The sequence below is a fragment of the Balaenoptera borealis genome (genome assembly GCF_965194805.1).
Source record: "Balaenoptera borealis genome assembly, chromosome: 13".
Lineage (NCBI taxonomy): Eukaryota > Metazoa > Chordata > Mammalia > Artiodactyla > Balaenopteridae > Balaenoptera > Balaenoptera borealis.
In genome coordinates, this window is record NC_138870.1 from 97,440,144 (window position 1) to 97,465,807 (window position 25,664).

A 25,664-nucleotide genomic window follows, 5' to 3' on the forward strand; every position below is an offset into this window, starting at 1 on the left:
GGAGTTGGTGGAATTACTGCCCACTCACTGCCTTGGAACCTGCCTGCACACCTGCTGTGAGTCAGAGAGCTAAACTCGGGAGGGAGTGCTTCCGGTGAGTGCAGAAGCCCCGAGGAGGTAAGAACACTCAGTGGGGACTGACTAGGTAGGCTTGAGAAGATGTTTCTTCACACTTCCTTTTCCAATCCCCCAGGGCAGATGGTTTACAATTTAAGGAGTGCCTCCCTCTAAAGCTGCTTCTTCTTGGGGTGCTAAGGATAAAGATCTAATTTGAGGCATTGATCCTCAGAGTGAGGAATGATTAACTCTGGTATTCTTGGAGGGAGCGGGGAGGGGACAGAGGTGCTCTCCACCGTAGAGTCCACTTCCCCTACATTCCACTTAAGCTGATAGGGCTGACACAGACTAAGGTCCGACCTCTAGCAATCCTAGACAGAGCAGCCGTAACCCCGAGGGGTAACCAGTCATTTGAGGATCAAAACTTTTAAAAAAAAAACTGAATTACAGGTTTCTTCAGAAGCGCAGATATTAGAAAAGATGGACCAAGAAGTTAAAATAAACTTAATACACATACTAAAATAAATAAGGAAAGGGATAAGCAATATGAAACAGGAAAAAACACAATAAAAAGAATGAAATAGAAATATTAAATATCAAATGTAAAAACAATGTTGAAATAGAGAACACAGATGGAATAAACAGTGGAATGAACATAGCTGAGAACAAATTATTAAACTGGAAGATCAGCTTGAGAAACTCTAGAAGAAGAAAAAAGAAAACAATAAATAGGAACTGTAAAGAAAAGTTAAGAGATATGAAGATAGAAAGAGAATTACTAATATCCAGATAAGAAGAGCCCAGATAAGAAAGAGAGAAAATGAAAATAAACAGTAAGAAATATTTGAACCAGAGGTAACTGTCTCAGAATTAAATAAAGATGAAAGACCTCCCACTGGAAAGTCTCATTGATTGACAAAGAAGAGAGAGAAAGAAAATCACACTTAAGCATATTAGAGTAAAATTTAAGTCTTTTCAACAATGGTGTTGAAACAACTGGATATCTGTAGGGAAAAGAAATTTTTTTTTTTAAACCTCAACCTATACTTCACACCTTATACAAAAATTAAATCAAAATAGATCACAGACCTAAATGTAAAGCATGAAACTATAAAGCTTTTAGGAGAAAATCTATACAACCTTGGGTTAGACAAAGAGTTCTTAGATAAGACACCAAAAGCACGATCCACAAAATAAAAAATTGATAAATTGGACTTCACCAAAATTTAAAACTGTTGCTCTGTTAAGATATTGTTAAAAAGAAAAGACAAGCCACAGACTGGAAGAAAATATATGCAGGTCACCTCTCTGACAAAGGACTTGAATCCAGAATAAATGAAGAATTCTCAAAACTCAATGGTAAAAAACAACCTGATTAGAAAATGGGCAAAAAATATGAATATATATATTTAACCAAAGAGAAGTTATGATGGTACAAATAAGCACATAAAAAGATGTTCAATATCATTAGCCATTTGGGAAACACGAATTAAAACCACAATGAGATCTCACAAGAAACCGAGTAGAATAACTAAAATAAAAATAGTGGTAATACCAAAAGTTGGTGAGGATGCAGAGAAACTGGATCTCTCATACACTGCTGGTGGATGTAAGACGGTACAGCCACACTGGAAAACCGTCTGACAGTTTCTTAAAAAACTTAATATGCACTTACCATGCAATCCAGCAAGCACACTCTTGGACATTTATCACAGATATATGAAAACTTCACATACAAAAACCTGTACACAAATGTTCACAGCAGCTTTATTCATAAACAGCCCCCAACTGGAAACACTCAACTATCCTTCAGTGGGTGAATGGTTGAATAAACTCTGGTACATCTATACTATGGGATGCTACTTATCCATAAAAAGGCATGAATTATTGATTCATGCAACAACCTGAGTGGCTCTCAAGAGCATTATGCTGAGTGAAAAAAAAAATCTATCTCAAAAAGTTATGTACAGTCTGAGTCCATTTACACAACATTCTAGAAGTAACAAAACAACAGAGATGGAGAAAAGATTAGTGGTTGCCCATATACGGGGTTGGGAGGAGTGGGATGGGGTGAATAGCATGAGGAACTTCTTTTGTGGTGATAGAACAGTTCTGTATCTTGATTTTGGTGCTGGTTATAGGAATCTATACTTAGGATGAAATTACATAGAACCCACACACATACACACACGATGCAGGTTGAAAAAATGAATACTGAACTGAAAATTTGAAAACTGAATAAGGTCTGTAGTCTAGTTAGCATAACATGCCAACGTTTATTTCCTGATTTTGATATTGTACTACAGCTATATAGAAGTCAACACAGGCGAAAGCTGGGTGAAGGGTACATGGGACTCTGTACTGTTTCTGCAACATCCTATAAGTCTATAATTATCTTGCAATAAAAACTTTTTTTAATGCATAGAGAAAGATGGACTGTTCAAAAAATTAAATATTGCTTATCCACAGGGGGACAAATAAAATAAGACCCCTATCTTACACTATATAGTAAAATTCTAGAGGGCATAAAATTTGAACATTGGAAGAAAAAAATAAGACACCTTTATTATATTAGGATTAAAAAAAGAATTTCTTAAATAAGATTTTAAAAAGCACGAACTATAGGGCTTCCCTGGTGGCGCAGTGGTTGAGAATCTGCCTGTCAACGCAGGGGACACGGGTTCCAGCCCTGGTCTGGGAAGATCCCACATGCCGCGGAGCAACTGGGCCCGTGAGCCACAAGTACTGAGCCTGCGCGTCTGGAGCCTGTGCTCCGCAACAAGAGAGGGCGCGACAGTGAGAGGCCCGCGCACCGCGATGAAGAGTGGCCCCCGCTTGCCACAACTAGAGAAAGCCCTCGCACAGAAACGAAGACCCAACACAGCCATAAATAAATAAATAAATACTTAAAAAAAAAAAAAAAGCACGAACTATAAAGGAAAACTTTAATTTAACCTTATTCTTATTTAAATTTCTGTATAACAGAAGACATCAAAAACAAAGTTAAAAGACAAGCACAGTTTCTCTTAGAACACACGAAGCTGGAAAAAGCAAGAAAACAAATTCTCCCATAGGGCCTCCAGAAAGGAATACAGCCCTGCAGACACCTTGATTCTGGGACAGTGAGACCTGGGTCAGACTTCTAACACATAGAACTCTAAAATACTACATTTGTGTTGATTTAAGGCACAAAGTTTGTGGTAATTTGTTAGAGCAGCAATAGGAAACTACTATAATGACTTACCTCTGTTGATTTCCAAGCATTAATCTTGACGGGTAGGGTTTCCTGGGACAACACAGTTCTGCTAGGCAACTGAATGTCTTGACACTGCTCTTGTTTCAATCCTGCCTTGGAAGTGTTTTCTGTCAACAACATAAAGCTAAGATTTTACTTTGACAGAAAAGAGTAATGTTTTCACATTAGCTCACAATTTTTAAGTTAATCACTTCTGAAGATCCATTTTGTCTACAAAATATACATCATGTGCCAATGGTTACCTATGAATATTAATCATTTAATATATCCCTTTATCATAATTGACAAGTTCAGACAAATTTTAAAAATACAAATTCAATTCTAGCCCTTTCTCCCATCAATGATTCAATTTTAAGTTTTATTATTTGAAACATTTTTAAAAATAAAGTATAATATAGTGTAGAAAATAGAGTTTGAAAATGAAAATTACTCAAATGAAATTTTAGCAAAGCAGGAATGACAATTATAATTATTCTAATAATATTTAAAAGAACTTTATTACTGCAGTGTGAATTTCATGTGTTCTAGGCAAAATTAGTCAGAAATGTATAGATTATTTTATAAAAAGAAACTTTTAAACAAAATTTAAAAATTTAAACAAAAAAGAAATGCCAGTGAAGATAAGCTGATATATCTGTTTATATATTTTTGCTGAATTTAATGTTCTTGTAGTCTTAATATCACTTTCCTTCCTATGTTAATTACTATGTAAACAAAAGTATTAGCAGCAACTATATTTCAGCATATTATTGGGGACAACAAAAAGCATAAGAAATCTATCTTCAAACTGGTATATGCACACCTCTGGGGGTACTTGAAGACTTCCCAAGTCTAAGTACATAGATAGCTTTATGGGCATAGATAGCTTTAAAGGACTCAATTTGCAGATGCACAAGTTCTGTATATATTCTTACCAAAAACTGATCTGCCTGAGAATGCAACTGTGCAGAAGTATCTGGCTGGTTCTTTCCCCTTTCCCTTTCATAATCAATTTTCTCCCACTTTACAAAGAAAGACATTTTCTTTACCCATCTTATTATGGTGCATCTTCCCTTAAGATACAAGCATAATTGTCTCTAAGGCACCAAACAATAGTAAAAAAGACCGGTATAGGGAAGCTTCCTTTAATCAAGGCACGAAAAATCGAAAGTAGAGCTTCAAAGTTTGTCCTGTCTTATACCTATTTCTTTTAATCGCAAAGCATGGCACAAGCAACAGTTCTTTTGGTCCACACCAGGATGTGTGGTATTCAGATATATCACAGTGTGGAGGAGCAGGACAGTTGATAAGTTTCATCTAATGTCCTTGTGCTTTCCATCCCCCAGTACTGTCGAAGAATGCATCATTCCTGAGGAAGAGTCCCATGAGAGAAGAGCAGAGAAAGCACCAGAGGCAGGGGCACCTTATTTCACCAACGCAACGTACTTAGGGCAAGGCTTCATGCCTTAGCTATTTATCTTAAGAAAACTGAGGAGTGTCAAATACAACCAGAGTGATGTCTGGTTACATGTTTATTTAAATAAAGTTAGATGTTTTCTGAAAGAAACTTTAAATCTGATTCTACTGGTTGTTTTCACAATGAGGGCCGACTTTGACAACTAGGTAAATATGGCAAATATTCTCCAATAATTGAATGAAACAAACCTGCAGTTCTGAAGACTTGATGAAAATTCATTTAAAGCATATGACACAATAAAACCATTTTCTCAAAAACTTTTGTATTGACGGGTACACTGCAATTAGAGTTTTTATTTTTCCCACACATTTTATTTTTCCCACACATTCTGAGTATATTGGGTTAAATTAAAATGTAACCAGAATAATTAATAGTCATTCGATAAATTTTAGCAAAAGGTTTTTGGTATTATTTCCAGAAATCGAGAACGTAAATTGCTCCCAATGACTGTTTAACAAATCTTTTTCTAAGTGGGGTGTTTCCAATCCTTTGCTTTCAACAACATTAAAGAAAGATCTAATCAAGTTAACAGTTGACAAGAGATGAAAAACATTTTTATAATAAATCACTATATAATTTTCGGCATATTATTTGGAAAGAGTTCATAAAATTGCTTGACATTGCTATAATAAAACACCTTCTATTCCCACCCAATTTTAGGTGAACAAATCGTCTCAGCATTTACATCTCTAAAAATGTAAAACAGAAACAGAATTTACAAACCCTGTTTATTTCAAGCAATAAGTAATATTCATATATGGGTAAATGAACAGTTCCATGTAGCTCATAAAAAATATGTCTTTCCAATAAAATTGTATCTTTATGTTTAATAAGTACTTAACCACATTTATGTGGTTGTTTTTTCTTTTAAAATTTATTTATTTATTTATTTTTGGCTGCATTGGGTCTTTGTTGCTGCGCATGGGCTTTCTTTAGTTGCGTCAAGCGGGGACTACTCTTTGTTGCAGTGCACGGGCACCTCACTGAGGTGGCTTCTCTTGTTGCAGAGCACGGGCTCTAGGCGCACAGGCTTCAATAGTTGTGGCACGTGGGCTCAGTAGTTGTGGCATGCGGGCTCTAGAGCACAGGCTCAGTAGTTGTGGCGCATGGGCTTAGTTGCTCCGTGGCATGTGGGATCTTCCCGGACCAGGGCTCGAACCCGTATACCCTGCATTGGCAGGCGGATTCTTAACCACTGCGCCACAAGGGAAGCCCCCATTTATGTGGTTTTGATTCGACTGTGTACTAAAAATAACTGTAACGGTAAGTCAATCTAGAAGAACTACTTTACCACTTAAAGCCTCTGGTCACAGACAATTTAGAAAAATAATTTCAATTTATATACATATTTTATGTAGAGACAACTTTCAAGCATAAACATACTTTCTAACAGGATAAAATTCTGTGAGGGATGTGGAATAGAAATATGACTTCAAGGAGAAAAGGGAATGATGTACAATGTCCAATAATTAAAGAAGACCACGTATTGTTTCAAATGAATGACTACAGATATGAATCACAATAGTATTTATATTCCTTTAGATGCTCTTAAAAGACTCATGAAACAGTTTTGCTTGTTTTCTTTTCTTTTGTCTTTAATGTCAATATTTTGAATTATATCCTTTGCATTTACTATACTTAAGACAAAATTTCACATGTCAGTTAAAAATGTGTCAGGAGGCATATAATTTTTCAAAGTCATTTGAGGAATTATATAAGAAAAATAGCCTGGTCCTTGCCTTCAAAAAGTTTATAGCCTGACTAGTGAGATAAGTCTAACGTACAGACTTATAGGAAAAAATTAAAGGAGAACAATTACAGGCCAAACTTTCTTAAAAGAACTAACTTTAGGAATAGAAATTCTAAGGAGGAAAAAAAATCAATGTGTACCAGAGTAATCAGAAAGAGCCTCAAACAGGAAGTAAAATGTGAAGAAGGCTTTGAAGGATGGCTAGGATCCTGATAAATACAGAGGGAGAAATTATTCCAAGCAGAAGGAACTACATGGGCAAAAGGAGCAAGTATGATATAAGACAAAGATGCTGAAGAATAAGAACTTGGCATTTATGGCTCTAACTTTTCATTTTCTTGTAACTTCACATGAAAATGAATAATTAAAATGAGCTTATTTTGGACTTGGAGATTTTATAAGTAATACCGGCAAACAGCAGTAGTTTGAGGCTTAGATCATCTATGTACTTTCAAGTGATTTAATGAGGAACTATCTTTATTATCACTCTTTGAGCATTCAGCAACAAATTATCCTTGAAATGATATGGACTTAAGTTTTACACATCACAGAAGTAGATTAATACAAATTTCAGGAAGTCAATCGTGAAGTAAAGTGTGAGGAAAACTGAAGAATACTAAGGATTGTGAAAGAAAAAAATATCTCGCATATTTGGAGATGCATTTTAGCCTAGAATAGCTAAAACATTATAAGCCTATAATAAATTATCTTATGGAGCAAGAAGGAAGGCAGTTAGAATATAGTGAGTCTACAGAAATTCATTTAGAAATTTTTTTTTAGCATCAGCACAACACTGGAAGTGAGGTGTGCTTAATTAAATTAGGTGATTACACAACATTGCTTTCTGGGTTTTCACAAGCAAGTGGAGGGGGAGAACACACTTCACACATTTAGTTCCTTAATGGAAATGAAGTACCTTGTATATCACAAGCTATTTATCAATCAAGACTGTGAAGTCACAGTCAAGGAGGACCAGTATGTGAATGAGAAACCTCAAAGGAAAAAGCGCAGATGCTTCAGGAAACGATGGTATTGAGTCATTCAAAGATGAGTGCTTAGATACCACGGCTGTAGGTACTTGGCAGAAGCTATCTGGAGAGAAGCTATAGATCTCATTGAGCCTGTATCACGAGATAATACCACAAAGCAGAACTGGTGAACCCTTTGATATTTCTCAGATGAGATATCAAACTGACGTTCAAACTATCAGACATTAACAACGTGACAGCACATTTTGGAGTTGAAACCCTTCATCAATACCCAAACTGTTCTATGTATTATTTAGCATCTAATAGACATTGTTGCTATGTATTGACAGCGTCCTTTTAGGTGTAATTGAAGTAAACTAAGTCATTTACCTAACAAAATTAACTTTTAAAAATGAACAAGTATATCTACCATAGAAAATATTCAGTGGGCTAATGAAGAACTAATAAGATTTCAAAGCCTCATAGTGATTAAGTTTATATTTAACTTTTGCAGAACCATGAGTTTGGAACCTTAACAATTTCACTATCTTGGAGCAAACTTACAGAAAAGATGCAAGAATAGCACAAAGAATTCTCATCCAGATCCACCAATTGTTAACATTTTGTCCCATTTGCTTTATAATTCTTTCCTCATTTATGTACGTATCTTTGTCCTATATCGTAAATCTTGAGGCAAAGCCATTGTTGTAGGTTGGATTCCCCAGGAAACAGACTCCGAGACCCAGATTTGTACGAGGGGATTCATTAGGGAGTACTCTCAGAAACCACATCTGGGAGTAGCGAGGGAGGCAGGACTGGGCCAAGGGAGAAATTACACTGTGATGCGTTTGCAGCAGAGGCCTCAGCCAATGCTACTAGGAGCTCTGGGGCTGGAATGGCTCTTCATAGTTGTCCTGCCTTGAAGCAAAGGGGATGGCCCACTTCCATAAGTCACTGAAAGTAGGTTCTCTCAGGGAGGGGGCATGATCTTAGGTAAAGAGGCTTTCTTTAGCTGTTGGGAATTTGAAGAGAAGAACTCAGCTGAGACCCCTCGGGCACCAAGTCTCCCAGCTGCAGAGGGAATAAGTGCCTTGATCTTGAAGCGGGAATACGGGAAACACCACAGCATCCACTACATACAGCACCTCTATTATTCCACTTTATTACTCTGCTCCTATTTACTCATGACAAATACTTCAGAGGCACAGGAGATAGAATGTGAGTATGGTAAATCTTTTTTTTTTTAATTTTTTTTTTTTTATAGAGACTGCAGCTTTAAATTTATTTTATTTTTATTTATTTATGGCTGTGTTGGGTCTTCGTTTCTGTGCAAGGGCTTTCTCTAGTTGCGGCAAGCGGGGGCCACTCTTCATCATGGTGCGCGGGCCTCTCACTATTGTGGCCTCTCTTGTTGCGGAGCACAGGCTCCAGACGCGCAGGCTCAGTAATTGTGGCTCACGGGCCCAGTTGCTCCGCGGCATGTGGGATCTTCCCAGACCAGGGCTCGAACCCGTGTCCCCTGCATTGGCAGGCAGATTCTCAACCACTGCGCCACCAGGGAAGCCCGGTAAATCTTTTTTGAAAGGTGAATTTTGAGATTAGTAGGGAAAAGCATGTTTTTTTAAAAAAATGAAAACAGAGGAAGGATAAAGAATAAGAAAGCAGAGATGTTTAAGTAGATTTTTTTTAATTAAGTTGGAAATAGGTAGCTAATAAATAATGAGAAAGGACAAACTTTTGTTTCAGGAGATCTTAAAAAGGGAGTTGAGGCAATTTTATTTCAGCATTTTGCTAACAATAGCATACAAAATTTGAGCCACTGCCAGTAGTTCTTACTCAATAATAATGGTAAACAGGAAAACCCAAAACTGTATTGTATACTCAGCTACAGGGACAAGAAGAAATAAACAGTCCCTACAAAAGCAAGTCTAAATATTCAGTAGCTGACTCTTGGGTTAAGGTAACAGAGTAAAGCTGCAATACAGAGTTTCCATCACAAAATATTGAATACTTAATGAGATGTTTTTCTTAAAAGTCAAAACTAATCCAGAGGCAGAGTCAAGATGGCAGCGTGGGAAGACGCAGAGTTAGCACCTCCCCACAACTAGGGCGACTGTGGCCGCTGGTGGGGAACTCTGACACCCAAGGAGACGGGAGGAACCCCAGGGTGAACCGGCAGGACGTGGGGGGACTGAGGGGGGAGGAGAAGTGGAGGCCAGACAGGGTCGGCACCCCTGAGGACGTGGAGATCAGGAGAGGCAGGCGGGAGGGACTCTCTGGGAAGAGTGGGAGAGGAGCGTAGAGCAGTCGCCTGGCCCACTTGGGCCAGGGAGCCTGCTGAGCTCCCAAGCCGGTTCGCCCCCTCCAGGCCACGTGGGTCCTGGGGGCATAGGAGGGAGGCCGGGGAGATCAGGAGAGGCAGGCGGGAGGGCCCTCAGGGAGGAACGGGAGAGAAGTGGAGGGCGATTGCCCTGCCCACTCGAGTCCAGGAAGCCTGCTGGGCTCCCAGGTGAGGTCCCCTGCCCTCTGAGACTAGGGGTGAGGGGCACGCCTGGGCCCCTTCTGTTCCTTGAGCCTAAGCCCCACCTCCCACAGCCCTTAAGGCCTTTTCCAGCACTGTGGGTCCTAAGCATAGGCCCCGCCCACCAACCAAATCTCACCCTTGCTTAGGCCCCGCCCTCCACAGCCAAGGCCTCCCCCCCCCTTTTTTTTCTTTTCCCTCCTCCTCTTTTTTACTGTTGTGGTACTGATGTACCTTCCAGGTGTTGATTCATCTATATTTTTATTTTTATATTCTTTCTAACATATCTGTTAGTTTCCTAGTCTAATTTTATTTTTTACTTTGTTATTGCTCTTTTTTTTTTTTTTTTTGCCACCCCACACGGCTTGCGGGATCTTGGTTCATGAGCTGGGGGGTGGGCCAAAGCTGCTGTGGTGGGAGCTCTGAATCTGAACCACTGGACTAACAGAGAACCTCAGACCCCAGGGAATATTCATTGGAGTGAGGTCTCACAAAGTTCCTCCTCTCAGCACCAAGACCCAGCTCTACCCAATAGCGTACAAACTCCAGTGTTGGAAGCCTTGAGTCAAACAACCAGTAAGACAGGAACACAATCCCACTCATAAAAAAAAAAAAATTAGATGGCAAAAAAATATGTCACAGATGAAGGAGCAAGGTAAAAACCTATAAGACCAAATAAATGAAGAGGAAATAGGCAATCTACCTGAAAAAGAATTCAGAGTAATGATAGTTAAGATGATCCAGAATCTCGGAAACAGAATGGAGGCATGGATTGAGAGAATACAAGAAATGTTTAACAAAGATCTAGAAGAACTAAAGAACAAACAGAGATGAACAACACCATAACTGAAATGAAAAATACACTAGAAGGAATCAATAATAGAATAACAGAGGTAGAAGAACGAATAAGTGAGCTGGAAGACAAAATGGTGGAAATAACTGCCAAGGAGCAGAATAAAGAATGAAGAGAATTGAAGACAATCTCAGAGACCTCTGGGACAACACTAAATGCACCAACATTCGAATTACAGGGGTCCCAGAAGAAGAAGAGAAAAAGAAAGGGTCTGAGAAAATATTTGAAGAGATCACAGTCGAAAACTTCCTTAACATGGGAAAGGAAATAGTCACCCAAGTCCAGGAAGCACAGAGAGTCCCATACAGGATAAACCCTAGGAAAAACACACCAAGACACATGTTAATCAAACTAACAAAAATTAAATTCAAAGAAAAAATATTAAAAGCATCAAGGGAAAAACCAAAAATAACATATAAAGTAGTCCCCGTAAGGTTATCAGCTGATTTTTCAGTGGAAACTCTGCAGGCCAGAAGGGAGGGGCAGGATATACTTAAAGTGATGAAAGAGAAAAACCTACAACCAAAATTACTCTACCTAGCAAGGATCTCATTCAGATTCGATGGAGAAGTCAAAAGCTTCTGACACAAGCAGAAGCTAAGAGAATTCAGCACCACCAAACCAGCTTTACAACAAATGCTAAAGAAACTTCTCTAGGCAGGAAACACAAGAGAAAAAGACCCACAAAAACAAACCCAAAACAATTAAGAAAATGGTAATAGGAACATACATATCGATAATAACCTTGAATGTAAATGGGTTAAATGCCTCAACCAAAAGACACAGACTGACTGAATGGATACAAAAACAAGACCCATATATATGCTGTCTACAAGACACCCATTTCAGACCTAGGGACACATACAGACTAAAAGTGAAGGGATGGAAAAAGATATTGCATGCAAATGGAAATCAAAAGAAAGCTGGAGTAGCAATACTCGTATCGGATAAAATAGACTTTAAAATAAAGACTGTTATGAGAGATAAGGAGGGACACTACATAACGATCAAATGATCAATCCAAGAAGAAGATATAACAATTATAAATGTTTATGTACCCAATACAGGAGCACCTCAATACATAAGGCAAATGCTAACAACCATGAAAGGAGAAATCAACAGTAACACAATAATAGTAGGGGACTTTAACACCCCACTTACACCAATGGACAGATCATCCAAACAGAAAATAAATAAGGAAACACAAGCTTTAAATGACACAATAGACCAGATAGATTTAATTGATGTTTACAGAACATTCCACCCAAAACTGGCAGAATACACTTTCTTCTCAAGTGCACACAGAACATTCTCCAGGATAGATCACATCTTGGGTCACAAATCAAGCCTCGGAAAATTTAAGAAAATTGAAATCGTATCAAGCATCTTTTCTGACCACAGTGCTATGAGATTGGAAATCGGTTACAGGAAAAAAACTGTAAAAAACACAAATACATGGAGGCTAAACAGTGCGCTACTAAATAACCAAGAGATCACTGAAGAAATCAAAGAAGAAATTTAAAAATACCTAGAAACACATGACAACAAAAACACGACGGCCCAAAACCTATGGGGTGCAGCAAAAGCAGTTCTAAGAGAGGACTTTATAGCAATTCAATCTCACCTCAAGAAACAAGAAAAATCTCAAATAAACAATCTAACCCTACACTTAAAGCAACTGGAGAAAGAAGAACAAAGAAAACCCAAAGTCAGTAGAAGGAAAGAAATCATAAAGATCAGAGCAGAAATAAATGAAATAGAAATGAAGAAAACAATAGCAAAGATCAATACAACTAAAAGCTGGTTCTTTGAGAAGATAAACAAAATTGATAAACCCTTAGCCAGACTCATCAAGAAAAAAAGGGAGAGGACACAAATCAATAAAACTAGAAATGAAAAAGGAGAAACCACAACTGACACTGCAGAAATACAAAGGATTATAACAGACTACTACAAATAACTATATGCCAATAAAACAGACAACCACGAAGAAATGGACAAATTCTTGGAAAGGTACAATTTTCCAAGACTGAACCAGGAAGAATTAGAAAATATAAACAGACATATCACAAGTAATGAAATTGAAATCATAATTAAAAATCTTCCAACAAACTAAAGTCCAGAACCAGATGGCTTCACAGACAAATTCTATCAAACATTTAGAGAAAAGCTAACACTGATCCTTCTCAAACTCTTCCAAAAAATTGCAGAGGGAGAAACACTCACAAATTCATTCTACGAAGCCACTATCACCCTGATACCAAAACCAGAAAAAGATATCACAAAAAAAGAAAACTATAGGCCGACGTTACTGATGAACACAGATGCAAAAATCCTGAACAAAATACTAGCAAACAGAATCCAACAGCACATTAAAAGGATCATACACCATGATCAACTGGGATTTATCCCAGGGGTGCAAGGACTCTTCAATATATGCAAATCAATCAATGTGGTACACCACATTAACATATTAAAGAATAAAAACCATATGATCATCTCAATAGATGCAGAAAAAGCTTTTGACAAAATTCAACACCCATTTATGATAAAAACTCTCCAGAAAATGGGCATAGAGGGAACCTACCTCAACATAATAAAGGTCATATATGACAAACCCACAGCAAGCATCATACTCAATGGTGAAAAACTGAAAGCATTTCCACTAAGATCAGAAACAATACAACGATGTCCACTCTCGCCACTCTTATTCAACGTAGTTTGGAAGTCCTAGCCACAGCAATCAGAGAAGAAAAAGAAATAAAAGGACTACAAATTGGAAAAGAAGTAAAACTGTCACTGTTTGCCAATGACATGATACTATACATAGAAAATCCTAAAGATGCCACCAGAAAACTACTAGAACTAATCAATGAATTTGGTTAGGTTGCAGGATACAAAATTAATGCACAGAAATCTCTGGCATTCCTATACACCAACAACAAAAAATCAGAAAGAGAAATTAAGGAAACACTCCCATTTACCATTGCAACAAAAAGAATAAAATACCTAGGAATAAACCTGCCTAAGGAGGTGAAAGACTTGTACTCAGAAAACTATAAAACACTGATGAAAGAAATCAAAAATGACATAAACAGTTGGAGAAATATACCATGTTCTTGGGCTGGAAGAATTAATATTGTGAAAATGACTATACTACCCAAAGCAATCTACAGATTCAGTGCAATCCCTATCAAGCTACCAATGGCATTCTTCACAGAATTAGAACAAAAAATTTTACAATTCGTATGGAAACACAAAAGACCCTGAATAGCCAAAGCAATGTTGAGAGAGAAAAATGGAGTTGGAGGAATCAGCTGCATAGCACAGGGAGATCAGCTTGGTGCTCTGAGATGACCTAGAGGGGTGGGATAGGGAGGATGAGAGGGAGGCTCAAGAGGGAGGGGACATAGGGACATGTGTATGCATATGGCTGATTTGCTTTGTTGTGCAACAGAAACTAACACAGTATTGTGAAGCAATTATACTCCAATAAAGATCTATTTAAAAAATATATTAGAAACCATCAAAACTGCTTTATCAAGGGATTTTGCCCTCTCTTTTTAAGAGTCTTCGTGTACAACTACTCTCAGTGGGATAGGGAGGGTGGGAGGGAGGGGATATTGGGATATATGTATACATATAACTGATTCACTTTGTTGTACAGCAGAAACTAACACAACATTGTAAAGCAATTATACTCCAATAAAGATGAAAAAAGAAAAAAAAAAAAAGCTAATCCAAAAAATTTACAACAGCAATCTGACATGGAAACAGATGTACCTAAAGGTAATTTTAAAAGAAAAAAATAAATAACTGGTGGCCAAGAAAAGAAGCCAAATCTAGGACATCCCCTCTCTCCCAAAGGTGATACCGATGAGTTGACAAGATTCTGAGATTTCTCATCAATATTCTCATATCTGGAAAAAAGGGAACTGAATGGACAATGCTATTTTCCCTCTTTATGACTGAAAAGAGGTGGAAACAGCCAAAGAAAAAAATAATAGGTGTAACAGAGTTAGTAAATAAAGATGCTGACACTTAAATGAAAGTGAAAGCCATAGTTTCACATTGAATTGGGTGAAGGATCTGAAGCTGAGGGTATCTCCCCACCTGATGGGAATGGGGCACATTTCCCAACTTGATAGAATGAGCAGGATCTTGTACAAAAGACTCGGAAGTCCCCTATTCTAAAGAAGATTGCATATGGCCTAATGAAGTCCCCCATTCCTCTTTGCTCCAGAAAAGTGGATAAAATAAGTAGCTCACAAACCGCAACTTGGTGGAGAAAACAAACTGGTCTCAGATATGGTACAAAGAGTCAAGAAATCACATCTGAGCAAATAACCACCAAAGTCTATTGTGCTATACAGTACCTCTATTAACCCATTTACTTCATACAAGAACTCTGTAATAGGAGCTGTATTATCCCCATTTTACAGAAGATGAAATTGCAGCATGAAGTTTTAAGTAGCATGTCCAAGGTCATACAATCCACACAATCTGAATCAGGATTCCAATACAGGCAGTATGGCTCCAGAACCTGAGTGCTTAACCAGGATTCTCTATTGCTTTCAAAGCAGTGTCCAGTCAGAGCTGCCTGAGCATCAGCAAGATGTAAAGAAATGACCTGGCAACTAAACAAATATATTCCAGTAGAAAAAAAGAAAACAGACGAGGAGGAAGAGAGCGAGAGATAGTATGCCAAAAAAAAAAAAAGATGCCAAATGTAGAAGAAAATATAGCACAAGGAACAGAAGGAAATTCCTCACAATATGGCATTAGATGGTTTTTGAAATTATTGTAAATTGTATGTTTTCATATATTTCATTTTATAATTGTTTGTTGCTACTATATAACATCACAGGGTTAAGCATTAAAAAAAATGTTTCCTGGCCTTACATATTTCCTCCTCTCTTTTAGGAAATGCTTTCCATATCTCCTTCCTATTTTTCAAATGGGCTGTTCTTGTTTTATAGGAATTCTTTATATATTCTGGAAATTAATCCTTGTCAGTTATACATGTCAGAAAATTTTCTCCTAGTTTGTGACTATCTTTTTCACTTTTTTATATGGTGTTTTTTGATGAGGAGAAAATTCTTAAATTTAATATAGTTTTATTAGTTTTCTATTGCTGCCAAAAATTACCACAAACTTAGTGGCTCAAAACAACACCATTTATTATGTCACAGTTCTGTAGGTCAGAAGCCCAGGCAGGCTTGACTGGGTTCTCTGCTTTGAGTCTCACAAAGCCAAAATCAATGTGTCAGCTAAGCTGGACTTTCATCTGGAGACTCAGGGGAAGAAAACACTTCCAGGAGCATTCAGGTGGTTGGCAGAATTCAGTTTCTCATGGTTGTAGGACTGAGGTTCCCATTTCCTTGCTGGGTGGCAACCAGGGATCACTCTCAGCTTCTAGAAACCATTTACATTCCTTATCACTACATCTTCAAGCCAGTAAGGGTGCATCAAATCCTTCTCACTCTTGGAATCTCTCTGACTTCTTCTTCTAACACCAGCTAGAGAAAACTCTGCTTTTAAAGGGTTCATGTGATTACATTAAGTCCATCTGGATACCCGCTTTTTGACATATAATGTAACATAATCATGAGAGTGATAATTCATCATAATTCACCGGTTATGCTCACATTCAAAGGGGAAGGCATTATATAAAGGTGAGGGTCATTGGGGTTTATTCACAGAATTCTGCCTACCACAATAGTCAAAGTTATAAATACTTTTTTAAAAATAGTTTGCTTGTTTTTGGTTATGTTTAAGAAATTCTTCCCTATCCCAATGTGAAAAAGATATTCTCCTATATTTTCTTCTAACATTTTGAAGTTTTGTTTTCTCACTTTTAAGTTCTTAATTCCTCCAGGATTTGTCTTTGTGGATGATATGAGGTAGAGACCTAATTTCATTTTTTTCAATATGGATAAATAATTTCCCTGGTATTATTTATTAAGCAGTTCATCCTTTCCCCACCAATGTGAAACGCCACCTCTGTCATACACTAAGATAACATAGTTGCCCAGGTCTGTTTTCAGGGCTCTATAGTTTGTTGCATTGGCCATGCACCCATCCCTGCATCAATACCACACTACCATGATTACTGTTGCTTTATTCTTGTTATCTAGAAAGGCAAGCCCTCCACCTTATTCTTCTTCAGGAACATTTTGGATATGCTTGAGCTTCTGATCCTTTCAGATAAATTTTTGGAATCAGCTGATCAAATTCAATTTTTAAATCCTTTGGGACTTCGTCTGTAAATGCACTGAATCAGTGATTCTCAACTGGGGGCAATTTTGGCCCCCAGGGGACATTTGACAATGTCTGCAGACACTTCTGGTTCTCACAAAAGGAAGGGATGTGTGCTAATAGCATAGTGGGTAGAGGCCAGAGATGATGCTGAACATCCTACAAAGCACAGGACAGTCCCCACATCAAAGAATTATCTGACTTAAAATGTCAATAGTACCAAGCTTGAGAAACCCTCCACTAAATTTATGCAATTTGGAGACAACTGATACTTAATATTTTTGAGTATTTCAATAAACAATTTATTTTGATCTTACAGCCAGCCATTTTGCTAAAACTCTCTTATTATTTCTAATATGTCTGTAGATCTTTTCAAGTTTTCTATATGAAAATCTTTTCATCTGCAAATAAATTTATTTCTTCCATTTCAACACTTATGTTTTAAATTTCACTTACTTGTTTTATTGTCATGGCTAGAACCTCTAGTATAAAACTGAATAGAAGGAGAATGGGAACTTTTTCTTCTACCTGATTCTAAATAGAATACCTCCACATTCAAACGTATGGAAATTTTTTATTTACATTTTTAATACTCAAACTAAATTGCATTTTTGCTAGAAAAAGTGTTCTGTGTGATACAGATTCTTTGAAATGTTAAGACTTTCTTTATAACATATAATCAATTATAAAATCCATACTTTAAAAAATGTTTTATGTACTTGACCTATCAATAATTGAGAGAGAGATTTTGAAATCATCTACTATAATGGTAGATGTTTCCATTTCTTCCTGTAGTCCTACCAATTTTTGCTTTATATACTTTGAAGTTATTTTATTGGTTATATTCACATTTAGAAATGTTATGTCTTCCTGGGGAATTAAACCTTTTATCATTCTCGTTAATAATGTTCTTGGCTTTAAATTCTACTTTGTCTGATATTAATGTAGCTATACTAGTTTCCTTAGTATAATGCTTGTTTTATCTTTTTCCACCCATTTGCTTTCAACCTTTATGTGAACTTATGCTTGCAGCATATATATATCTGGGTTTATTTTTCCCCAATTTGATAATCTCTGCCTTTTAACAGATGAATTTAACCCACTGATATTTGTTGTGATTATTAATATATTTGGACTAATTTCTACCATTTTACTTTTTTATTTCCATTTGCCCCACTTTATCTATGCTTCTTACCCTTTATAAAATTAAAAAACTATTTTTCATTCCATTTTTTTCTTGCTACTTTGGAATTTATATACTCTACTTCTCTTCTTTTAGCATTTACCCTTGAAAGTTTATCATGCACATTTACCTTTAAATGTTTAGAGTCAAATAATATTCTTACCTATCTCTCAAAAAATACAAGGAACTTAGAATACTATAATTCTGTAGACCCACTCCCATGGTTATCCACTATTTTAGTTGTCTTTTTTTTAAACTCGAAAGTTAGACATTATTTTACACAGAAAGTGTTTATTTTATTTTATATACATGTTGACTATTTGTTAATCACACTCCCTTACATCTCCAACCATTCTTCTGGAAAAATTTTCCTTCTCCTTGAAGTATATCCTTTAATTATAGGTCTCATGGTGGTAAACTCCCAGTTTTTGTACTTATCTGAGAATGACTATTTCACCCTCAGCCTTGAATAACAATTTTGCTGAGTACACAAATATAGGCTGTTATTTTCTCTCTGCACTGTGAATATATTGTATCACTGTCATTTGGCCTCCATTGTAACGGATGAGAAGAGTTTACTTTTACTGGCATGGTAACTGTCTTTCCTCTGTAGATGTATCCTCTATGTCTAAACATTGCTTTCATATTTTCTATTTACATTGGATATATCCTCTAGTTCACTAAATTAAGTTTTTTATCTCGATGGTATTTCTCATTTCTGTAAGTACCCATTTTTCAAATTCATACATTCATTCTTAATAATCTTTTTTTTTTTTTGAAGTAAAACAGTTTTAATTCTTAAGAGTTTAGTTCAGCCCAAGGACCCAGGCTGTGAGAGACATAACTGACATTTGAATAACTGGATTAATTTAGAAAAGTGCAAGTCTGGTTTTGACAGTTGTGCTTTTGTATATGTCTTTTTTAAAGATTTTATTTTTTAGAACACTTTTAGGTTTAGAATAAAATTGAGAGGGAGGTACAGAGATTTCCCATATACTTCCTGCTCCACACATGCATAGCCTCCCCCATTATCAACACTGTGATTACATCCTTTATTTATTTAAATATTTAAATACATAGTTCTTCTACATATGTATTCAACCTTTATAATATCTACAGTCTGTGGGGGACTAGATATGTTTTTTGCTAATTACTTTCTCCTGTGTTTGGTGAAACAGATTGGGAGCTCATTGCCTGACTTTAATTGGTGGGAATCCTATGGACCTAACTTGTGAATTGAACAGGTTTTCTTCTTGCAGAGAGAACTACCTAGAATCAATTCAGCCCCCTCTTGAGGGTCTGGGTTCAGCACAGTAATCCCATGCTTTCCTTCCCAATGCTAAAGGCAGGCCCAAAATTCATTTTCTTAACTACTAATAACTGCCCTTAAGCAACTCAACCTCTACAGTCACCTGCAGTGTCCCACAGGCACCAGCTCCAAGTCACTTTCACCTGAGCTCACATGTCCTGTTCTTATTTCATTTATTTAATTTAATTAATTAATTTAAAATTTTAGAAGGAGAGATCCTTAGGGACTTCCCATACCTCTGGTGAGGCCAGAAATGTCTCAGTGTATCATTTCTAGTCTTTGATTGTTGTGCAATAAATGAGTTTCTTGGAGCTCCTAGTAAGTGTTATTGCCAGAAGTAGACCTGAAATATTTTAGTGAAACTTAGCATCTAGTACAATTCCATTTTTATAAAAACAATTTCTTTCTAGTTATTCATCTTTACACATATATGTATGGATGGATAGAAAGATGCCTAGAATTTATGTTCATCTGATATTAATTATGGCTATTTCTGAGTGACGGGATTGGAAGTGATTAATTCTTTACAATGGGCCTGTATTTTTTTTTTATAAGAATAGAGGGATTTTTCTGAAACAAAAACGAAAGAAGAAAAATAAGCAGACCAGAAGCAAATATTCTAAGATGTTAACAGCAGTTGGTTTAGGGTGGGTAGGGGTATAAGTTATTATTATTTTCTTTTTTATACATTTGTTTTTAAATTAAAAAAAATCACTGCTTGAACATTCACCAGTGTAAATGTTTTAGTAGCAACCACCATTTGTACCATAAGCCCTGCCATTGAGACTGTATGTGATAAGGCAACCAAGTATGACTCTACATCAACTCTCTAAGTACAAAGTTCACTGTGGGAAGTAATATCAACATTGGTGTTTTGCTTATAAAAGTATGACAACTGATTAGCAGCTGTGTGATACTTCTCCAGTAAGATGGTGATCTTGACAAATGTTATTTTGGTAGAATGGTAAGAACTCAAGCCTGACTGGGTTCAAGAAAGAACAGAAGAAGAGAAATTGAGCACAGCAGAGTTGTAAAGGGGCACAGAGAAATGGGGTAATAATTGGAGGGGAATATGGGGTCAAAAGAAGGTTTTGTTTTAAGATGGAGGATCATATACATGTGCTTGATTAAAGGACATTATGGATTATATGATCTAGTTTTAGCTGAAATAATCTTCGCCGATGGACAAGTGGTTTAGAGATTCACATAGTGAAATGAGGCCGGACTGAAAATAATGCCAAAATGCAACACCAATGAACAAGAAAATGGCAGAGTCTACACTTATAGCCACAGTAGAAGCTGTTGATCAGCCACATCATGGGGTTCAAAATAAGGGAAAGCTAAGCGAATATGAAAAGAGGTCAGCCCTGTCCCTCAATCAGTAATATTAAAGAGACTAACTGAAATACAGGTTTCTATCTCATATCATTATTGAACCTCTCCCATGTGTTTATTGTGTATGTTGTTCTCTGTGAGGTATCTTTTCCAACTAGTATGATATTAAAATCAATGAAAATTTTTTTTAAAAAGTATGACAACTACTTTGAAGTTTAACTTTTGGTCCAACAGGAATCATATACCATTTTTAGGGAAATATTTCCATGATGTAGAACGTTATTACATTTACCATAGGCCAGAGTAATCCTTCTCTAGTACAGGTAAAGTCCCATTGCAAAGAATAATGCCAGTAAAGAGCTCTTTATGGAAGACTGGATGATCCACAGAGGTCATGCTTTGCTGGTCTAGTTGTAAGCAATGTCTCTGGTGATAGTTTTTATAATTATTACCTCTAAGGAAAGGACCTAACTCTGATGCTTACAGCTCAGAGAAGCTGAGTTACCACTGTGCTTTATATAGCTTTCTGCCTTACCAATCAAGCTGCAATTATCCTTCAGCTCATCTCTTCCTTCGAACAACAAAATCATTTAAACAAAAACTACCCAAGCTATCTACCAGAATTAATTAACATGGGGGAAACATCCAGGAACAGGTAAAAAGAAGAAGCAGTGATGTGCGTTAAACACCTTCTCTAAAGTACCTTTTTTCCCCTTGCTAATTCACCACAAAGAAGTGAGGCACAGCTGTTTCAGCTCTGGATCCTAAAGCCAGGGTATCAGATTTCTAGCAATGCATTCAATTTTCCATTTCATTATAACTAAATTATTTAGAGGAGTCTTTAAATTCCTTCTGATGGAAATTTACCTGTATGATACCATCACTTGCCTCCATTTTCTCTAACTCAAATGTTAGAGTCATTTTCAATTTCTCCCTTTCTTCTCCAATACATCATCTACCTACCCATTTCCTTTCTATATTGTCTTTAAACATTACCTTTCCCTCATTTCCATAACCCTAGATCAGGTCCTGGATGCCTGGATTGAAATAACTGTCTCTTATAAAGCTTCCCTCCAATCTGTATCTCCTTCATGTCTACACAAAGCAGTAAGAATTATCTCCCACCAACAGCTGTTTTCAGTAATAAGAAAGCTAAGTTCTGTGACTAAGCTAAACATCCCTTCTGTTCTCCAAGGCCTACAATGGATCCTAGTTGCAAGTCATATCAAATTGAAATTTCCAAATACTGTTCATTATGTCCTTTATAAACTGTGCTGAGTACTCTCAACTATCTGCCCACATTTTTCTACATATTAAAATTTATATTCTCTATGCCTTTTAATCTGACAACCATGTATTACCACGATTAATTCATTTCTTGTATTCTTTCCCACTATGGTAGGGACTATTTGTTGTCTCCTATATTTATTCTCTCCTTCTTCCTTAACAATAGATTTTCTTTCATCTGGGCACATGTCGGTTCGTATAAAGACTACATTTCTCAGCCTCTCTTAAAGCTAGGAGCGTCCGTGTAACTAAGTGCTAAACAGTAGCATGTGAGCCAAAATGTCACGGGCAACTTCCAAAAATGTCCTTAAAGGGAAGGGGCATTCATATTTTCAACCCCTCCTCCTTCCTATTGGCTAGAAGGCAGATGTGATGGCTGGAGTCAAGCAGCCATCTTGGATCATAAAGTGGAAGTTACATCCTGAGTTTGGTGGAGCAACAAGACAGAAAGAGCCCTAACATCATGGAGAGCCATATCAATCCTAGAATACCTAGTTCTGGATTATTTTAGAAGAGCGAAATTCCTATTATGTTTACACCACTATCAATTTTGTGGCCTAATACTGTCACTTGTGGGTGCACCTAATTTTAACTGATCTACCCACCTCCAAATTTTCATTTGCTACTTCTCCTAACCCATTAATAATGCCCCCCTAGTAAATTTTCTTATTTTCCCCCCACCCAACCAAACTGTCAGTTTTCTTTCTTCTTTTAAAATACAGTTTCAGATTCAAATGCCTACATGGATATGGCTGGTACTGCCAAGCTTACTTACTCTAATTTCTCTTTTTTGAACACAAACACACACATCTATATGTCTACTATGTATGTGTACTATACACAGTAATGGATAAATGAAATTTTAAAATAATGTAACAGATTTTTAACAAACTTACTACAGTTTTATATCCAAACATTCACTACTCACTTTAAATCTTACTACAGATGCACTTCAACGATGCTGTCACGCCCCAAAACTCTTTCTGAACACTGGTTTTTGAAACAGACTGAAAGCCCATCACTAGATATAACCTCTGTGAGAGCAGAAATACACCCAGTTTGCTTACCAGGCCTAGAACAGTGTCTGGCATATAGTAAGTAGGTACTCAGTACATGTTTGTGGTATGAAAAAAAATTAATTGTAGCAAAACTTCTTCATTTGAAAGTAGATTGATTTTTTTTAAAATAGTCAAAAGATATTCAGAGCTCAGCCTAGTGAATAAGAAGCTGTTATCAAGCTGGGAAATACCATTTTGGGCTTTTTAAAAGCAGTGACTATAAAGCAATAAGCTAGATTTTCTTATATGAATCATAAGAATGGCTCAGAGTTGAGCTACTTCTGTAGCAATTTAGGGACTCATTTCCTAAGCTTACAGTGAAGTGAGCCAAGCTTGCTCCTGTTTCAAAGCGTCTGCACCTGCTGTTCCCTCTGCCGGAACACCCCAGATATACCTGGATTGTTCCCTCACTTCATACAAGTCTCTGTTTAAATATCTGCCTCCTCCAAAAGGCCTTCCCTCCCTACCTGACCTAAAATAAAGCATCTCTGTCACTCTCTGTCCTGTCACTGCTTTCCTTTTCTTTATAGGACTTGACACTATCTGACATAATATTTTATATCTATTTTGTTTATGTGTGTTTAATATCCATCTCTGTCACTAGAATATTTGCTCCATGATGAAAGGGACTTTGTTTTACTCACTGCTATAGCTCTAAATTTCTGCTAGATATCCAAATTTCAAATTATAAATTTAATAAATATGTTTATAATGAAAGAAAAGAAGAGGAAAAGAAATGGAGGAAGGAAGAACAAGAAAGGTAACAGAGAAGTAGGAAAAGGGGTGAAGAAACTCTAGAGGAGTCATAATTGGTTATTTTACTCTGTTACTTTTTTCTAGTATCAGTTTGAATTTAAGGCTTCTATGAGAAAATTTCAGAATGTGTCTGTCTCTTTTGAGATTTATTTCAAAGGACTGGGTACCCTAAAGAAAGAGGTTCCACGACTTTCAGAAGCATTTGGTTGGTATTTATTATTGTAATTACAATGCCCACCTCTTTTACTATCTTTCGACTGCCCCAGTCCACACAAGTACAAATTGAGTGAACATTTGAGAACTCCTGACTTAGAGTAGTACTTTAATGATTTTTAGCAGGATGGGTTTGTGTGGGTATTACTATTAACATTTTTAAATTTCAGTGTTTAACCGACACTTGGAATATCTCTCTTTCAAGATCTTGCTTAATAGAATTACATGATAAAGCTGGGAGGCAGGCCTCTGAAAATGCTTTTAACTCTATGTTACTCCTACTATGCCCCTCACTTACGGCACAAAGTGTAGTTCCTTTCAAGGGACAGTTACGTAAGTCGCATTTCATTAATGTTTTTGCTTCCTCAAACTGTCCATTCTTTACACACAATTTAATAACAGGGTTTATACTAGAGAAGTTAGAGCAAAATGACTTTCCTTTATGTTTTAGCAAATTCAGTAGAAAAGATAACTGCATTTTCCTGCTGATTTCTATTATAACATTATAAATAAGTGCCTTCTTTTTTAGGTTCAGTAGTCCAGATTTAAAGTTTTAGGCAAAGGAAAGGGTTATATAACACAGGGTATTGTCCTAGAAGAGTTTTAGAGCACTTTCAGAATTTTGAGGCACATTTTTTAAAATGTCAGTTTCTTCATTTGGAGGATCAAATAGTGCAAATGCACACACACCCAGACCCCTAGTCTCAGAAAACAGTTCTTCACTCTCCAGTTATGATTAACATCTTAAAACTGAATCACGATGCCAAATAGGGTAGTCACTAGTTTAATACCTTTAAAGCTCAAAAACATTTTATTTGAATCCCAGATAACCACATTCAGAAAATAGTCATAAAATTTTCTACTGAATAGTATCTTTCATCATTGTTCTCTATAGTATAATGTCTAATATAGTAATAGTAGTACTAATACAGCTTTAATACTTCAGTACTAAAACCCAATGTTTTATATGTTTTAGTTGTTCTTAAATGATACCTATTGCACTTTAGGCCAATGCCCATTATACGCACTTTTATTATGTAGTCTTGCAACCTTAAGACGCTCACGCTTCTTCTCTGAAGCAGGAATTTCTGGTGTGGGAGCAGAAGCACATGCTGTTCGTGAGTTACCCGTACCAGGTAACCTCTTAGGAAATGTCATAGAGTAGGAGGTACGCCGTCTAGTCCGACATGCTACTTCCCTCTCTCTATGCAGCAACAGTTCATCCGTCAGCAACATTATAACTTGCTTAGACTTTTCCCGGATATAATAACCTGGAAAATACATTAATTGGGTTAGAAAAGAAAATATTAATTAAGGCTACAATTAAGTTTTATTCTAAGGAAAATTAGGAAAAAATGAAAATGTAAGCAAAGCAAATAAACCTCTAGCAAATGTAGAGGGAAA

At 36.7% G+C, this 25,664-nt stretch overlaps 1 protein-coding gene across 1 annotated transcript in view; it reads right to left on the minus strand.

The window, feature by feature from the left end:
• Window positions 1-3,897, minus strand: part of ENTHD1 (ENTH domain containing 1) — a 70,178-nt gene extending 66,281 nt beyond the window's left edge. The window contains exon 1 of the mRNA XM_082352780.1: window positions 3,302-3,897. Within this exon, the coding sequence (XP_082208906.1) occupies window positions 3,302-3,433 (132 nt within the window). The 5' untranslated portion in view covers window positions 3,434-3,897. The remainder of the gene's footprint in view (window positions 1-3,301) is intronic.
• Between the last annotated feature and the right edge of the window lie 21,767 nt (window positions 3,898-25,664).